The sequence below is a fragment of the Ochlerotatus camptorhynchus genome, unplaced genomic scaffold, assembly GCF_037179485.1.
Source record: "Ochlerotatus camptorhynchus isolate MF236.1 unplaced genomic scaffold, CSIRO-AGI_Acam_v1.1 ptg000136l, whole genome shotgun sequence".
NCBI lineage: Eukaryota > Metazoa > Arthropoda > Insecta > Diptera > Culicidae > Ochlerotatus > Ochlerotatus camptorhynchus.
Genome location: NW_027040626.1, coordinates 1,294,726 through 1,309,665, shown reverse-complemented (window position 1 = coordinate 1,309,665; position 14,940 = coordinate 1,294,726). Strand labels below are relative to the sequence as shown.

Below are 14,940 nucleotides of genomic sequence, written 5' to 3'. Positions count from 1 at the left end.
CCGGAATAACTCCGGAACCATGTATTGATCCAAATGTTTTCAGATGGGTTCAAAAACTTCAATAGATTCCCGACGAAATGCATTTTGTTGTAAAGAAAAAGATTGAGATATTATGTTTTTTTTTAGCTAATTGCATTTTGAAGTCTATGCAAATTTAGACGTTAAGCACGCAAAGATTAAAACGTTTTCATTAACTTACGTTTTGAAGTTTCAATTCGGCGAATTTGTATGCATTTCGGCAGTATAAAATGCATAACTTCACTCGGGTCTAAAAGAAAATTTTAAACATATGTTTCAAAACCGTTAAAATGTCGATATATATTAATATGAATGCATACCGTTCAAATCAACACTATGCGTAGATAACATCTGTTGTTTTGTTTTTTGCTGCTGCGTCCAGCTTCACCGAGTTCGTCAACATCTCTTTTATCGGACATTTTTACAAAATTACGCAGAGCTAGTTAAACTACGCAGCTACGTGGGTTTATGGTCATTCAAGAGAAATCGACGTGCAAAGTCATTGTTTACGTTTCGAGCTATATCCTTCTGACATGTTTTCCCTATATGTATTGTAATATTCCAAGACAGGAGCACACAGCTTATTCTCTCATTTTTTCGTTTTACTTTGCATTCTACTCTCTTCTTCGCTCAGTTCGAGCAATTCCACTCGCGAAAAGCAGAGAAGAGTAACTCTCCAGCCCGACAGCAGCTAGTTCGTCCGACGGCATTCTTACTGGGTGTAGTCGCTGTTGAGCAGCGAGATCGGACGATATGAACGGGCTGTGTCGTCGCCGCCTCTCTTCTTAACCAGCACGATGATGCCATCGACAAACGCTGGAGGAAGATTACCGCTGAGTGCCTCATTCAGCAACAGATTCAACTCTCGGTGGATGACATCGAACATGCGGTGGTAGAACTCTCTCGGAATACCATCGCAGCCGGGAGATTTTCGTGGGGCGCTCGCTTTTATTGCAGACCAGATTTCTGCCGTCGTAATGTCGTCCGTGCAGGCTTCATTCGATGGGTCGTTGGGTGGGATAACACTCTCGCAGACGAAACTGTTCTCATTCTCTTCTGTTTGCTCCTCCGAGTACAGCGTCGAGAAGTAGTCCATCATATGCGTCTCGATCGCTCGTGGCTCTGCTACCGTTTCGTCTTGCTCTGTCTGCAGCTGCGTGATGACGGTTCTCTTCCTTCGCCTCTCCACCAATTGGAATATTGACATGGGTTCTCCCGCCACATGTGTTTCATTCATTCGCATGAACGTGTATGAAAATCTCTGTTGAAGTGCTAGCATTTCACCTTTCAACCGGTTTATGTTGGTTATTATTTCAGGGTGCTGGTAGTACCCGTCGTAGGCTAACCGAAGCTCGCTGTAGAGATACTGATGTTCACTGTGGAATTCATCGAAGACGGCTCGAGATTTCCACTTGAAAAAGCATTTGATCTTGGGCTTAGCGAACAAAATCCACCATTCGATCCAGGAGCCATAGTTTCTGCGCTGCCGGGTCCAATATTGCCACTGGTATTGGAACTCGGCAACGTTCTCGTCACTCAGAAGATAGGGCCGAAGGGACCAAAATCCACGGCCATGCTCTTGACCAAGATGGGGGAGACAAAGTCGGAGTACCAGCTCTTTGTGGTCGGTAAATGAGCAGACGTGTGCATGTGCTGCTCGCAGGTGATCGCGCAAATCACTGCTGACGTAAATACGATCGAGTCGCGACTGTGCGATACGGCAGACGTACGTGAAACCTGGATCACGCGGACACAGTTTCTCCCATACGTCGTGGAGCTGCAGTTGCTGGACGGCTGTTTTGAGGGCGGGACTAGTGTTTGGGCTGCTAGAATCACTTGTTCGAAGCACGCAATTGAAATCGCCGGCCAGAATGACATGCGTGGTACGATGGCGGAGATAGTAGGCAAGCGTCCCATTGAAAAAGTTCTCCCGAGCTGCACGTAGCGAAGAGCCGGAGGGAGCGTAAACATTACAGATCGTTGTGTCTTGCACTCTCAGCGCAAGCAGTCGGCCGTCCAAGCTTCTCTCGATGTGAGTGGCCTGGATGTGTTCCTTCAGGGCAATAGCTGTTCCCCTTCTCGTATGGTCCACATTGAAGAAAATGACGTAGCCAGGCAAGGAGAGCTGCTCGTTCTCTACTTCTTGTAGACACACGATATCGAGGCTATGGCTGTTTATGAAGCTTCGGAGCGCGTTCAGTTTCGTGGGGTTCGTGATGGTGCCGATGTTGATGGACGAGATGTTGTACGACGTGAGAGCCATTTATAAGCGATTGTCCTCGTCCCTCTCGTCGTCGTCGTCATCCCGGCGGGGTTTTTTACCGGCTGGTTTTCCTCGGCTTCGTCTACTGCTTGTGGAAGCGGAGGATTCATCGGTTTCGTTCCCGTTGCCGCTTCTGCTCTGCGATCGCAGCGCATTTTCTGGCTTTTTAAACACGTCATCCAAAGCCACGACAGCTTGTGGTGGTGTTAGGAACGAACTTGACACATTGTGCGCTCGTTGTACTTGCGCAGACCCTGCTGCAGGCTGGCTGCGTGTGTGTGTTTTCGGGCCTGAGAATTCACTCTGGCTCTTTGGCAGTTCGGGGAAAACGTCTGACTCTAACGATGGCGGAGTAGTGGATTTTTGACCGACTAGTTTCGTGTTTGGTGGTTTCGCACCAGCTTTTTTGGGTTGCTGACCGGCTGTCGACCTATTGGCCTGTCCAGTTTGCTTCGTGACATTCGCGTAGCTTTTCTGGTACAGTAGCTTTTTGTTCTGGACACATGATATGCCAGTGTGCGCTTGCTCTTTGCAGTGGCGGCAGGATTGCAGCTGTCCCTTGTAAACAACGAACGCTTGCTCTCCATCGACGGTAACCCACGAGTCAATGTTCCGCTTCACTAGCATACGAGCAGACCATATGCCGAGCGGTATGCCTTCACATTCGTTACTCTCACCCCACGATACCTCGTGAACTGAGATCACTTCCCCGAACGCACTTAGGAAACTAAAGACTTTCTCTTCAGACACATATTCGGGAAGGTCGTAAACCCGCACTTCAACACTACCATCTTCCAACGTGATCCGAAGCTTGTGTTTCTTCCCATCACACTCCACTTCATGCTTCCCGTCATGTTCGTCAACGACTTTTTGTGCCAGCGTCAAGTCACTGACTTTGACGAAGGCACATGCTCCACCTCTGTGGCACTGAAGTCTTTTAATGTCTTCCCTATTCAGACCGAGAACCGAACGACAAAAACCATAGAGTTTTTCGACCGAAGGCTTGACGGAGAACTGCGAATAGTCAATCTTAAAAGTGTTTTCTCGCCTCATCGCGAAACACTTTTGCAAGCGACGCGCCGCAGCGGATAGAAGGGTATCCAAAACGTAAATGCTTCACTAGTGATAAGCGCAATCGAGAAAAACGTCTGCACGTCTCAGAAGCTGAGCGATAACTGTTTCATACGTCAAGCTTCCGTTCGTGCCTCTAGGCACAGATCCTTCTACGTTATTTATCCTTGGTCATGCCGGAATCGCATATTAATCTCCCTGAAACTGCTGCCGGTCCCGATTGCGTTCATTAAGACCGCGATTCAGATTGGCTCTGTTACCTCCAATGTGGCTACCTTCACAATTCTGTTAGCAGCATCTTTCTTAATGTTGCTGTTGCTATCGGTGATACGAGCAGTTGCGAAAGAGCGTAAAGAAACCTCCACAGTCAATCGAATCCGAGTTCAGTCCATTGAATGAGCTTGTAAGGTGAACCATCAATCGTACCAGGGTGTTCTGCGACACCGTACATTATCGCTGCAATGCTCCTTACTCATAAAATTGGCTCTCGGTCCGGATCATATGGCCATCGAGATAATACTTAATTCTAGTTAATTCTGGCCTATTCTGCGGGGCATGGTGACTCTGACTAGTTTGTTTGGACTTCCCTAAAACTATGGACATCTCTCAAAAGCCGTGTGGACTTTCTATAGAGGCTCATCCCCCAGAAGGCATAAGGACAAAGAGAGTCTCGACAATTATACAATCTCTTATTATGATTGGGGACAATTCCGCTGGAAAATGGCACTGACAAAAAATCCATTTACCCCTTACTTTGAAGTAAACTATAAAGTAAACCTTAGCAACGATAGGCAAAATTTCAACACAAATCAGTGATGCCATTTTATATTATATGTTGTGTCGTACTTGTCATCGCGTGCCATGAAGCGCCGATCAGTGTGCCACGATGTGTTTCGGCACAACATGCAGAGTTGATAACCCATTGAAAAAATCACAATTTTCGGTGTAAATGCAGTATTTTTTTAATATTTCTTTATGGACCACAGCATGCTATAATTACGAATAGCATCAAAATCATATTTTTTTTAATTAAGCATGTGAAAAATCAAAAGTACCGTGGTAGTTTTTTTAGCACGGTACATAGCCCCCGCATAAAAGCAGACCTGAGTATATCTAGATAGAGCTGGAATTAGGGTGTAACAGCTTTTGTAAACAATGACTTCTCTCGTTGATTTTTAGCAACGTTATCGGGTAGGAGAAGTCTTCCCTTATTCGATGGTAATGTTGATTTGCCAGGTAGAGTCATATCTTTCGAAAAATCATTGAGAGAAGCCATTGTTTACAAAAGCTGTTAAGCCCTAATTCCAGCTCTATCTAGATATGTGCTTGTTGGTATGCGTGGAGCATTTGAACTAGAATAAAAAACTAATAACTTATTGCACAGCACTCGAATCGATTTGCGGTCTTCGATAAAGTTGTTCTGCATTATTATTTTTTTTTTTCAATCTACATCACAGGTTTGAACAAAATTGAAAAATATGTGAATTTTTGGACAAGAAAATTAATATTTTCTACCCTTTTCCTTTACATTTCCCTTTACAAATTCTAACGTTCTGCTGCAAATACAGATCATAACCAAATTTGGCGCAGTTGGTGGGGACTTCAATACAGAATGAAAGAGAAATGGGAAGCATGGGGTTATAAAATTAACCCACCCTATTGATCAGCAATGATTAATGGGCAAATTTAAAATAATGATGATACGGTTAATACAAAGTTAGGATGCCCTATACAAGCCGTATAGCAGTCTTATTTGTAAGTCATGATGAACATATTTTCTAGCATCTATTTCATCAAGAAGCGCATCGTCACGTGACTGTGTCATAGTTTTCATCTCACTTTACTAACATAAATTTACGAATGCAAACGAACTGTACAAGAGCCATGGTTCTGTTTTGCGTAAAATTTAGTTTGGTGATGAAACCAGGGGGGTAACGGATATTACTGCTGTAAATATCCTTATATTCACGTTGAATCCAACAAGTAATTGATTTTGACGTTATTTATCAATTGAGGATACCATCAAGTTTCTTAGATCATCCGCTTTCATGTTAGTTACAAAACACGTGTTCAATAATAGCTTTTTGAATTCAACAAATATCACCGCACCACCCATATATTGCCATTCCTATTCCAAACAATGACAAACAAAGACGTAGTGTGTGTTCTTTTGATCACTTGAACTCGTCACCATAGTTCAATATGATAAGAACTAAGATTCAGTGGCAGTTTGTCTTGTCCCTCCGTCTCAATGAGTCTCATCGTCGCCCACTGGTCACCATAGCCGGTCGAACTTCAGATGAACCGAAAACCACTACCGTTCATATTGGCGATTACGGTACAAGCCTTACAATTAAATCTGTGTTTTCTATGTAGGAATGGGGAATACAGAAAGCTTGTTTGCATTTGTCAATTTGTCCAACAGGCCACTTTTCACCAAAGGTTGATAAAATAATGTTTTTCGTAGTGTACCAACAGCGTACCATCATAGAGGTAACTCTAAGACCACTGGGTCCCGAAGAAAATCATTATTATTTTTGGCTCACTCAGTACCAGAACAACGGTCCCAAGTAGTCCCAAGCTATTTCACTCACCCCTGCATGTTCTGCATGAATCCACACACCCCTGATGTTATCTGTCAAACTTTCATAGCGAATCAAAACAAACATAGTGTAGTAATAGAATTTCAACTAGAATAGGGTACGTTAATCGTCTGCTTGGGACCAATAAGCTACTAAAGTGGTGAGCCAATTTAAAATCGTTAGTTTCGTATTGATTGTTGGTACCATAGCGTACCTTCAAGTATTTTGAACGTGTCTCGAAAATTCCTTGTTTTAGGGTGTCCTGCTGAATAGACGCGTGATTTTTCGAAACATCTTGTCGTCTCTGTACCAGTCTAACACCAGACGCGCGAAGTGGCAGGATGCCAAATCCGGCCAAAACAGCGTCTCGCCTCCGTGAGACCGCAGGAAGGGTAGGAGGTGTTTCTGAAAGCACACTCCTCAGGAACGGCCAAACGTAATGTGGCAACGTAAAACTCCTGCTCTGGCAACTGCTTTGTGTCCGCCTTGATGCAATTCTCGTCGTCCATCGTGACTCACCTCGGTTTCGTCAGCAACTCCCAGTACAGCGTCGTGGCGCGGGTTATGGCCACAGTGTTTTGTTTATAGTTCCGGTTCGGTGCCTTCCAGACCTTGTAGAAGTGGAAGCCGGCACGTTTCATCGTTTGGATGGAGACATCCGCCTTCTTTACCGCATCGTGGATCGAAAGATTCGGCCGACGCTTGAACAGACTCAACACCTTCCTGGCTTTCACCGGGTCAGCTGTCTTCGGTTTTCTGCCGCAGCCTGCCCGCCGCTGGGTCGTCTGGGTCTCCTTGAATGACTTCACTACCCGGGAGATCGCCAAACGATGGTGTTTGCCGATCCATTTGTGGGACGCAGTCACAAGATTTTTTGGCGAATCTGCTCTTGCTCCGATGCCATCGCGATAACCACTTTGTAGAATGTGAAGAAATTTTGCCAGCGTAATCAAATTTCATCTATTTTTACCCACACGCTAAAAAGTTACACACTAATCAATGTGTCTCACTTTTTTCGAGTACAGTCTTTAAAAGGGATAATAGCTTTCATTGTAATGGACTATTCAGAGTAATGAGGCAATGTCCAACATCCACTTTACCCATAGAAATAATCAATAATTTTGATACACATAAAAAACTCTTGGGTTTCGATGTTTTATTTTCTATTTCAGGATTCTAGACATCACACAAAATTTGAGAATCACGAGATCTCAGAGCAAGAAAGGTTCATGCAAATTCAAAAGCCTACGTGGAAACATGTTCATTACACAGCTAAAAAAAAGTAGTGTAAATTTACGTCTTTTTTTTTTCCTCTGTTCGGGACCTAACACTACTGCGACCAGTAAATTGATCTATTTTAGTATGTCCCGTGTCCTTAGTTTAGTGCATGTCGTATTACTCCATCACTATTGAGAAATGATGAAGCATTCGATTTTTTTTACAGTTGCCACTCTTGCATTTATCGCAAGGATCCGAGTCTAATTGAAAGGTCCCGCTATTTATACCCTTCGGAGCGTTGAAACACCCTCCAAAGGCGCGCCCCTTTGTCAGTCAAAATTGGATTCCTTAGCAACAAAATTAAGGTATGACACCGATAATGACCATGCATCAGAACCCTAGTCTTCACGCTTACTTGAAAGTACCCATTAATGAGTAAAAAAGACCCATTTTGAAGAAAAGTGGCTTAACTCATTAATGATTGAACAATTTTACCTATTAATGAGTATCTGTTACCCATTAATGATTAACAATTACTCATTAATGGGTAACAGATACTCATTAATGGGTAAAATTGTTTAATCATTTATGAGTTAAGCCACTTTTCTTCAAAATGGGTCTTTTTCAACCATTAATGGGTACTTTCAAGTTAGCGTGTTAACCATTTCAAACTAGGGAACAACGAAGAGAAGATTAGGAATCACATAGATGAAGACAACTTACTCATTTTTTGCCTTGTTTCAAGATCATCCTTGGTAGACAAAGCCGAGTCTTGTCACTATCAACAAGGCATAAAAAGTAACAAGGACTAAGATGTGTTCCTTGGATTGCTGAAAAATCCTGTTCCCCTAGTTTGAAGTAGTCGGGACTAGGAATCGGTGGTAGATCTTACATCCCGTAACGTACCACGAAAAGGTGATCTACCCACGTTACGGGGCTAAATTTACGTCACTATGATGCACATAAATGGAGCGTCATATATCATACAAGTTTAGATTATAGATCGTGTAAATTTATGCGACATGTCCTGCAATATTCCATATATTGTATGCAACTGTCCTCTTTTGTTTGCAACATTTCTTGCAAGCTGCTAGTTTACGTGAAAAGGAAGTTTACATGTTTGCATGCATGGATGTTTACATCGCCAGTAAAATTCAGAATTTTTTGGTGTGTAGGATGGGTCAACTTTACAACAATTGGAAAACTTTATGGGAAACGGAATGATACTATTCGTTTGCTTATCATTGATCTTAAAGCTGCGTTTGACAGCGTTATGCACGACGTTGTGCTAGCAAAGCTTGAAAAAAATTGATGTTCTGCAGCTAGCTTAGATCGTACCTCGTACAACGTGAAGTTACTGTATGCATTGGAAACTACTCATCGTACTGTTTTTTTTTAACGGATCATGAGTTCCACAGAGTAGCACTTTGAGACCACTGTTCTTCTCTTTATTTGTGAACGATGTAACGTTTCTTCTACTACGTGGAGGTAAATTGTTTTTCGACGATGACTTGAAGATTTACCTAGCCGTTTGAGGCTATTCTGACTGTTTAGAACTACAGAACCTTCTGGAAATCTTTATTGATTGGTGTGAACGTAATTTTATGGTCCAGTGCGTCTCAAAGTGCTGCGTAATTAGTTTCCATCGAACTAGACCTCGGTGTAGCGGCGCTGGTGGTGTAGTGGTAAGCGTGATCACCTCTGACCCCAGCAGACCTGAGTTCAATCCCAGTCGGCGCTGCCGGGATGTTCTGAGGCACATTATCTCTGATCACGCCTTCCTTGGAAAGAGAAATAAAGCCGTTGGTCCCCCAGTTCATGAGTTGATGGGTCGATAGGTAGGGTCCAGGTGTGGGAGCTGTTTCTCTGGCATCGGTAGCATTGGTGCTCAGCACGGAAAACAAATTAAGGAAAAAATAGACCTCGGTGTCATGTTGGATGAAAAGCTCACGTACACTCGCTACTTCTCAACCACGATCGACAAAGCAAATCGTCAGCTCGGATTCATGTTCAAGATCTCTAAGGAATTCCGTGATCCTTTGTGTTTTAAAGCCCTTTCCTGTTCATTGGTACTGTTCCTACCAGGGGTTCTTTTTTGGTTCGACCGCTTCCATTAGCAGACACAGGTTATGTTTGTGTGTGGCAAGCTTCTAGCTGCAAGTAGATTTTTTATTGTTTGCAACAAATTCACTATATATTAGTTTAAATAGATTTACTTACAAATTTCGATCTTCCAGTTAGTTTTAAGTAGAAACATTTTAAGGTAGAAACAAATTTAAAATAACAAATTTTGATTTGAAACAAATTAATTTGATTTTGCAACTGTTCAACGGCGTCTTTCTCACTCGCTGCTCGTCTCATCTCACCCAGTTTTCGTTTTCGCCGGCGTTGGACATTCTGGCGCTGTGGTTGCGACGCTGAGGCAGTGCACCCAGTTTGCAACAGGTACGCTCACTACTGGAATTTGCGTGTGTTGTTTGGAATCCCTACCAAGCAGTATGGAGTGCACGATTCGAAGCTGTTCAACGCAAATTCGTCAGATACGCACTGCGCTATCTTCCTTGGAGTGACCCGCTGAATTTACCACCGTAAGCTGACCGCTGTCGTTTGCTAGGTTTGGATACTCTTGCTGAGCGACGAAACGTATCGCAGGCCGTCTTCGTTACTAAAGTCTTGCTCGCATAATATGATGTTCCTGAGTTACTGGTCAAAATTGTAAGAAACGGCTAGCTCACCGGTACTCTTACCTGTCTCTAGGGCGGCTCATCCACTTATTCGGAGGACTCACAACCCAACACTAAAGCGAAGCGGACAACACAGTTTCCTAAGTCGACATGCATGGGCTCGTGTAGTGTGAAAAGAATAACATACAAAATAGATATCATTTTCTTAAATTTTATTGAGGGACATATCACATAAAGGGGATGGTACCGGTGCGGCCGATCTGCAACGTTGGGGCCCTTGGTTACATGCGGAGAGATAGGAAGGAGGGTTCTGTTTCATACCAGTTGCCCTGCAGGGGCTTGGAAGGAAGAGTGGAGCTGTTCGAGGTTAGGTGCTGTCCACGACAATCGATCGCAGGATCCTCGGATGTTGGCTGCAGCTCTACCTTAGCCCGCAGATGGATGGGAAACTCATGGGCATCAGTAACAATAAGCGGGGGCGAACCCTCCGGACCTCACTGTACCTCTGCCTCAGAAACGTCCGTTTCACCAAACCGAACGCGTGTGGCACAACGATAGTAAGGGGGTCTCGTTGGCCACTGGCTAGCCCGTCTCGTACGTCGGAGATCAGGATGATGGAAGGGTCTTCGTCGTGTCGTTGTACCGTTCTCCTGCACTTCTCACGCGGCCGGGATGTGGTTCTCCGTCCTCAAAAATCCTTGGGACACTTGGTCTTGGCCGGCGGAGCCGGAGGCGTATCGTAGTCACGTGTTCACCCAACCTACGACGCGGGGATGCTTCTGTTCTGCCCCGCCGGATGCTCTAAACTTGACTGGCTTGGCTGGGAACGGGTTCAATGTTCCGGAATACGTGGGGTAGCCGCACTGTCTGACCCGGAACCACGAGGATACTCAGAAGGCGTCCGTTCGTTTAAAAACTTGAAGCAGCTGGCGCCTGCCGGTAAAACGCGGCTACCACGCAGCGGGTATAAAGTGGCAACTGCTGGCCTTGTAACACGGCTGGTTCGGTAACAGGAGAAACTCGCTGATCGTGTTCTTCACCGAGGTCACAAACGCGGTGGAATACACTCGCGGTCGGTCTCAAAGACCTTTAATTTTCCGCACTCGGAGAGAAAAATACTCCAGATTTTACACGGTTCTTGACGTCTTCACTGGTCGGGCATCCAAAATCCACTCCTTGGTCTCCCTCTTTCCTTCCTCCTCTTTCCTTTCTCATTATCCATTATCTCGATCTAGATGCGGCGAAATCGCTTTTCGCCCGAAGCGGTGGAGTAGCGATTATCCATATCCTCTCAAATTCGGCAATGATGAGGTAGAGATGCGAACAGTCCAGGCGTTAGTAAATTTTAATAGGGTTGTAAAATTTAGTTGCGGAGCTTTGCCGTCTTCTTTGTTATTTACATAAGTGAACGATGGAACAAACTAAGAACACGTACTTTATATTCGTGTGTTTGTTTCATCGTTTTATTTTCTTTTGGTTGTTATATGTTGTCCTACATGCAAAGGTTCACAAATGTTTTTATTTTTGGTGCTGGTTGACTATTTGTAAGGATATTTATTTAGGTTTTAGTTCAGTTTGTGTTAAGTGTCCTTTCACCATTTTTTTGTATAGCCATGGGCGTCCTACAAATAGTTATTTTTTTATAATTTGGGGCCTCCTCGATTGTCACACAAAGCCATCGAATTCACTCTAACTCGAGGAGATGCCAAATCCCATGATGGAAAAAGACACATAACTCTTAACACTAATTTACAAAGCATTTCATTATTTTGTTTCCATTAATTCATCGTGATACTTTTATTGTTGTTTTAAATAATCCAATAATAATATTAAAACGAGCCATGAACAAAGCGTAAAGAATGTAATCAAATAGTCTATATATATATATAAGATGAATAAAAAAACCAAGAAGAATATTAACATGCATGTGGACTTCGTAACTGGAATGACATGTTACCAGAGCAATTGGTAACCAAATTAATCTGCATGCTCCTGCCCGAACACTCCGTCCGAGAGCCTTGCTACATGAAGTAGTATATGCAACCAACTATGCTGCAAACAGTTCCTTTGTCGCCATGATTCATCAATTTGACTTTGACAAAAATGCCTCCAGATTTCGTCATGGTTTGCTGTCGGCCAATTTTTAATTTTTCATGAGTGACTACATTTAGTTTGAAATGTTTCATTGAGACTACGAAGTCAAATGGACTATAATAATATTAATAAATCAAAGTTCAAAAATAGCTCTATTTTAACCAACCTTAGACTTAGATTGGAAAAACTATGCAGAGCTACTTTTTCGAAAACAGAAAATTGATTCAACTTCTGATCAAGAAGTCTCCATCCATTTAGTTTAGGCAAAGTGCTCCGCACACACTCCTTAAATTATAAAGCTACTTTATTACATTTGTTACATTACTCATACTTTAAATTGTAGAAAAATTCAAATTGCACTTAAATAACGAAAAATCTGGGACACTTAAGATCTTGGCACACTTATCCTAGCTCAAAACTTTAATGTAGACTAATTTGGATGATCCAGAACTTCCAACAACTTTCAATACTAGGCACATATCTTCATCCAATGTTTTAATAAAATATATTTCAGATACATTGCAACCACGCATTTCGAGTCAACCTACGCCCGAACGGTTTTCCCGTGCTACGATGAGCCGTCGTACAAGGCATACTTCAACATCTCAATCCGTCATCGGTCGCAGTACCACGCTCTGTCCAACATGCCCGTGAAGCAAAAGTAAAATCAGATAAATCACTCCAAATATCACTCGATTTGAAAACGACTACCTTTATTTTAGAACCCAGGATGGTGAAAAGTTCACAGTTACTCAATTCGAAACATCACCTTTCATGTCGAGTTACCTGTTGGCATTCATTGTTTCCGATTACACCACTTTGGCCAGCGATCAGGACCGTGTTCGAGTTTATGCCCCGGTAAGTAACTACTAGCGGAAGCCTAATGATACTCTGTTAGCTAGAAACATCAACCTTCCAGATCATTTTCAGGAAAATCAAGTGCAACATACGACCTACGCTGTAGACTTTGCGCAAAAATCACTTAAGTACCTAGAAGAATTAATTGGACATGACTTCCAGCTGCCAAAGGTTGATCTCATCGCAATTCCTGATTTCAACATGGGTGCAATGGAAAACTGGGGCCTGATAACCTTCCGCGCCGTTTATTTGATCTACGATGAGACGGCGACAACGGCACGTACCAAACAGAACATCGCTGATCTGATTACCCATGAATTTGTACACTCATGGTTTGGCAATGAAGTGACACCGGAGTGGTGGACGTACCTCTGGTTGAGCGAGGGATTCGCTAGATATTTTGAATACTACGTGACGGCTCAGATCGAGGATGAGTGGCATCTGTGGGAACAGTTTGTGGTTAACAATGTACACTCGGCACTATCTCAGGACGACAAGAGCGGTAATCGTCCGATGAGTTTCTATGCTACGGAACCGAACGTGTTGAATGGTTTGTTTGACTACGTAGTCTACGCGAAAAGTGCTTCGGTTATTCGAATGATACAGAATGTGATCGGATTTGATGCGTTTATGATGGCCCTGAATGATTACATTGCAAGCCGTAGCTATCAAACTACGAAGCCTGATTATCTGTATGAAAGCATCGAAAAGTTTATCCAAGCTCCGGTGCCAGATAGTGTGAAGGCAGTATTTGATAATTGGGCAGATAACGCTGGTTACCCGGTGGTTATGGTGACAAGAAATGGCAAATACGTGACGTGCGCTCAAAAGCGCTTCTGGATGCCAGTGGAAGGTGAAACGGCGCCAAAGGATAACAAATTTTACGTGCCACTTAACTACGCTACTTCCGTGGAGGCTAATTTTGAGGATACGACAGCAGTCGATTGGTTGACTCCAGATATTCCTGAGATTACCAAGGAGCTACCGGAAGCTGTAGATTGGATCCTTGTGAACAAACAACAAACTGGATATTACCGAGTAAACTATGACAATGATAACTGGGCTTCGTTGACTGCGGTATTGAACTCAGTGAAGAAAGATACCATCCCTGTAATCAACCGAGCTCAACTGGTCGATGACGTTAGTAATCTAGCGAAAGCTGGAGAGATAAGTTATGAAATCGCTTTCTCACTGTTGCAATACTTGGTAAGAGAATCCGAGTACATTCCGTGGAGCACAGCTTACAACGCATTAATCCACTTGAACAGAATGTTCTCTAGTAACAAAAACTACTCCCGGTTTGAAGACTTTGTGCGGAAAATAACCGGGAATATGTACGACAGTGTTCGCCTATCAGGTAAGAACGATCACATCAGCAGACTTCACCGTGGTAATACCATCTACTTGGCGTGCTATTTCGGAGTAAAAGCTTGCGTTGACGATGCTCAGAAAATGATGCATCAAATGCTGGACGACGAATCGTACATGGTTCCCGAAGAAGTTCAGTCTGCTGCATTCTGTGCCGTCAGCAAACACGATGCGGCTCTAAGTGAAGATTTATTGAAGGTTCTGTTTGATCGATATCTTCCACTGAAGAACAGCGATAACGGGATGATCGGTCGATTCATCAACGGGATGGGTTGTAGCAGAAATGTAACCATAATCGGATACTATCTAGGGCTAACCATTACTAACCTTCCTGGTTTTCAACTGACCGGTGTCGAAAGGAACCAAATTTTCGTTGGAGTTTTGAGCGGTAGCTACGAAGGGCTTCGTGAAAGCTTGAAATTGATGTACCAATACTACCCGGACATATCGTATATGTTCGGCTCGATTGCAAACATTTTCACTGAGTATGGAAACAGGATCAACAGCAAAGAGACATTTGCAACGGTAGATTCATATAATATGAGATCATTTAATAATTACGTAGGCACTTAGGGGGAAGCGGTTGTTAGAAGTTTACTTACATTTTCTTACGTGGAAGGGAGGGTGTCTACGACAAGTCTTACGTAAGCATGAACAAGTCATATACAGACTATTCAAATATTCGATGTTAGATTTTAGTGGGGGGTTGAAAACCCCAAAAAAGTGCTTACGTAATTATTACGTGACCCCTATGGTGTAGCAACAGTCTTAAAAAACATTTCTT

General features: G+C 43.3%; 1 protein-coding gene across 1 annotated transcript in view; it reads left to right on the top strand.

Annotated features, from left to right (window-relative positions):
- The window catches only part of LOC135700421 (aminopeptidase N-like), a 33,368-nt gene that overhangs the window by 18,139 nt on the left and 289 nt on the right, over nucleotides 1-14,940 (top strand). Inside the window, exons 2-4 of the mRNA XM_065220923.1 lie at nucleotides 12,445-12,591; nucleotides 12,653-12,788; nucleotides 12,861-14,681. Of these exons, the coding sequence (XP_065076995.1) occupies nucleotides 12,445-12,591; nucleotides 12,653-12,788; nucleotides 12,861-14,681 (2,104 nt within the window). The remainder of the gene's footprint in view (nucleotides 1-12,444; nucleotides 12,592-12,652; nucleotides 12,789-12,860; nucleotides 14,682-14,940) is intronic.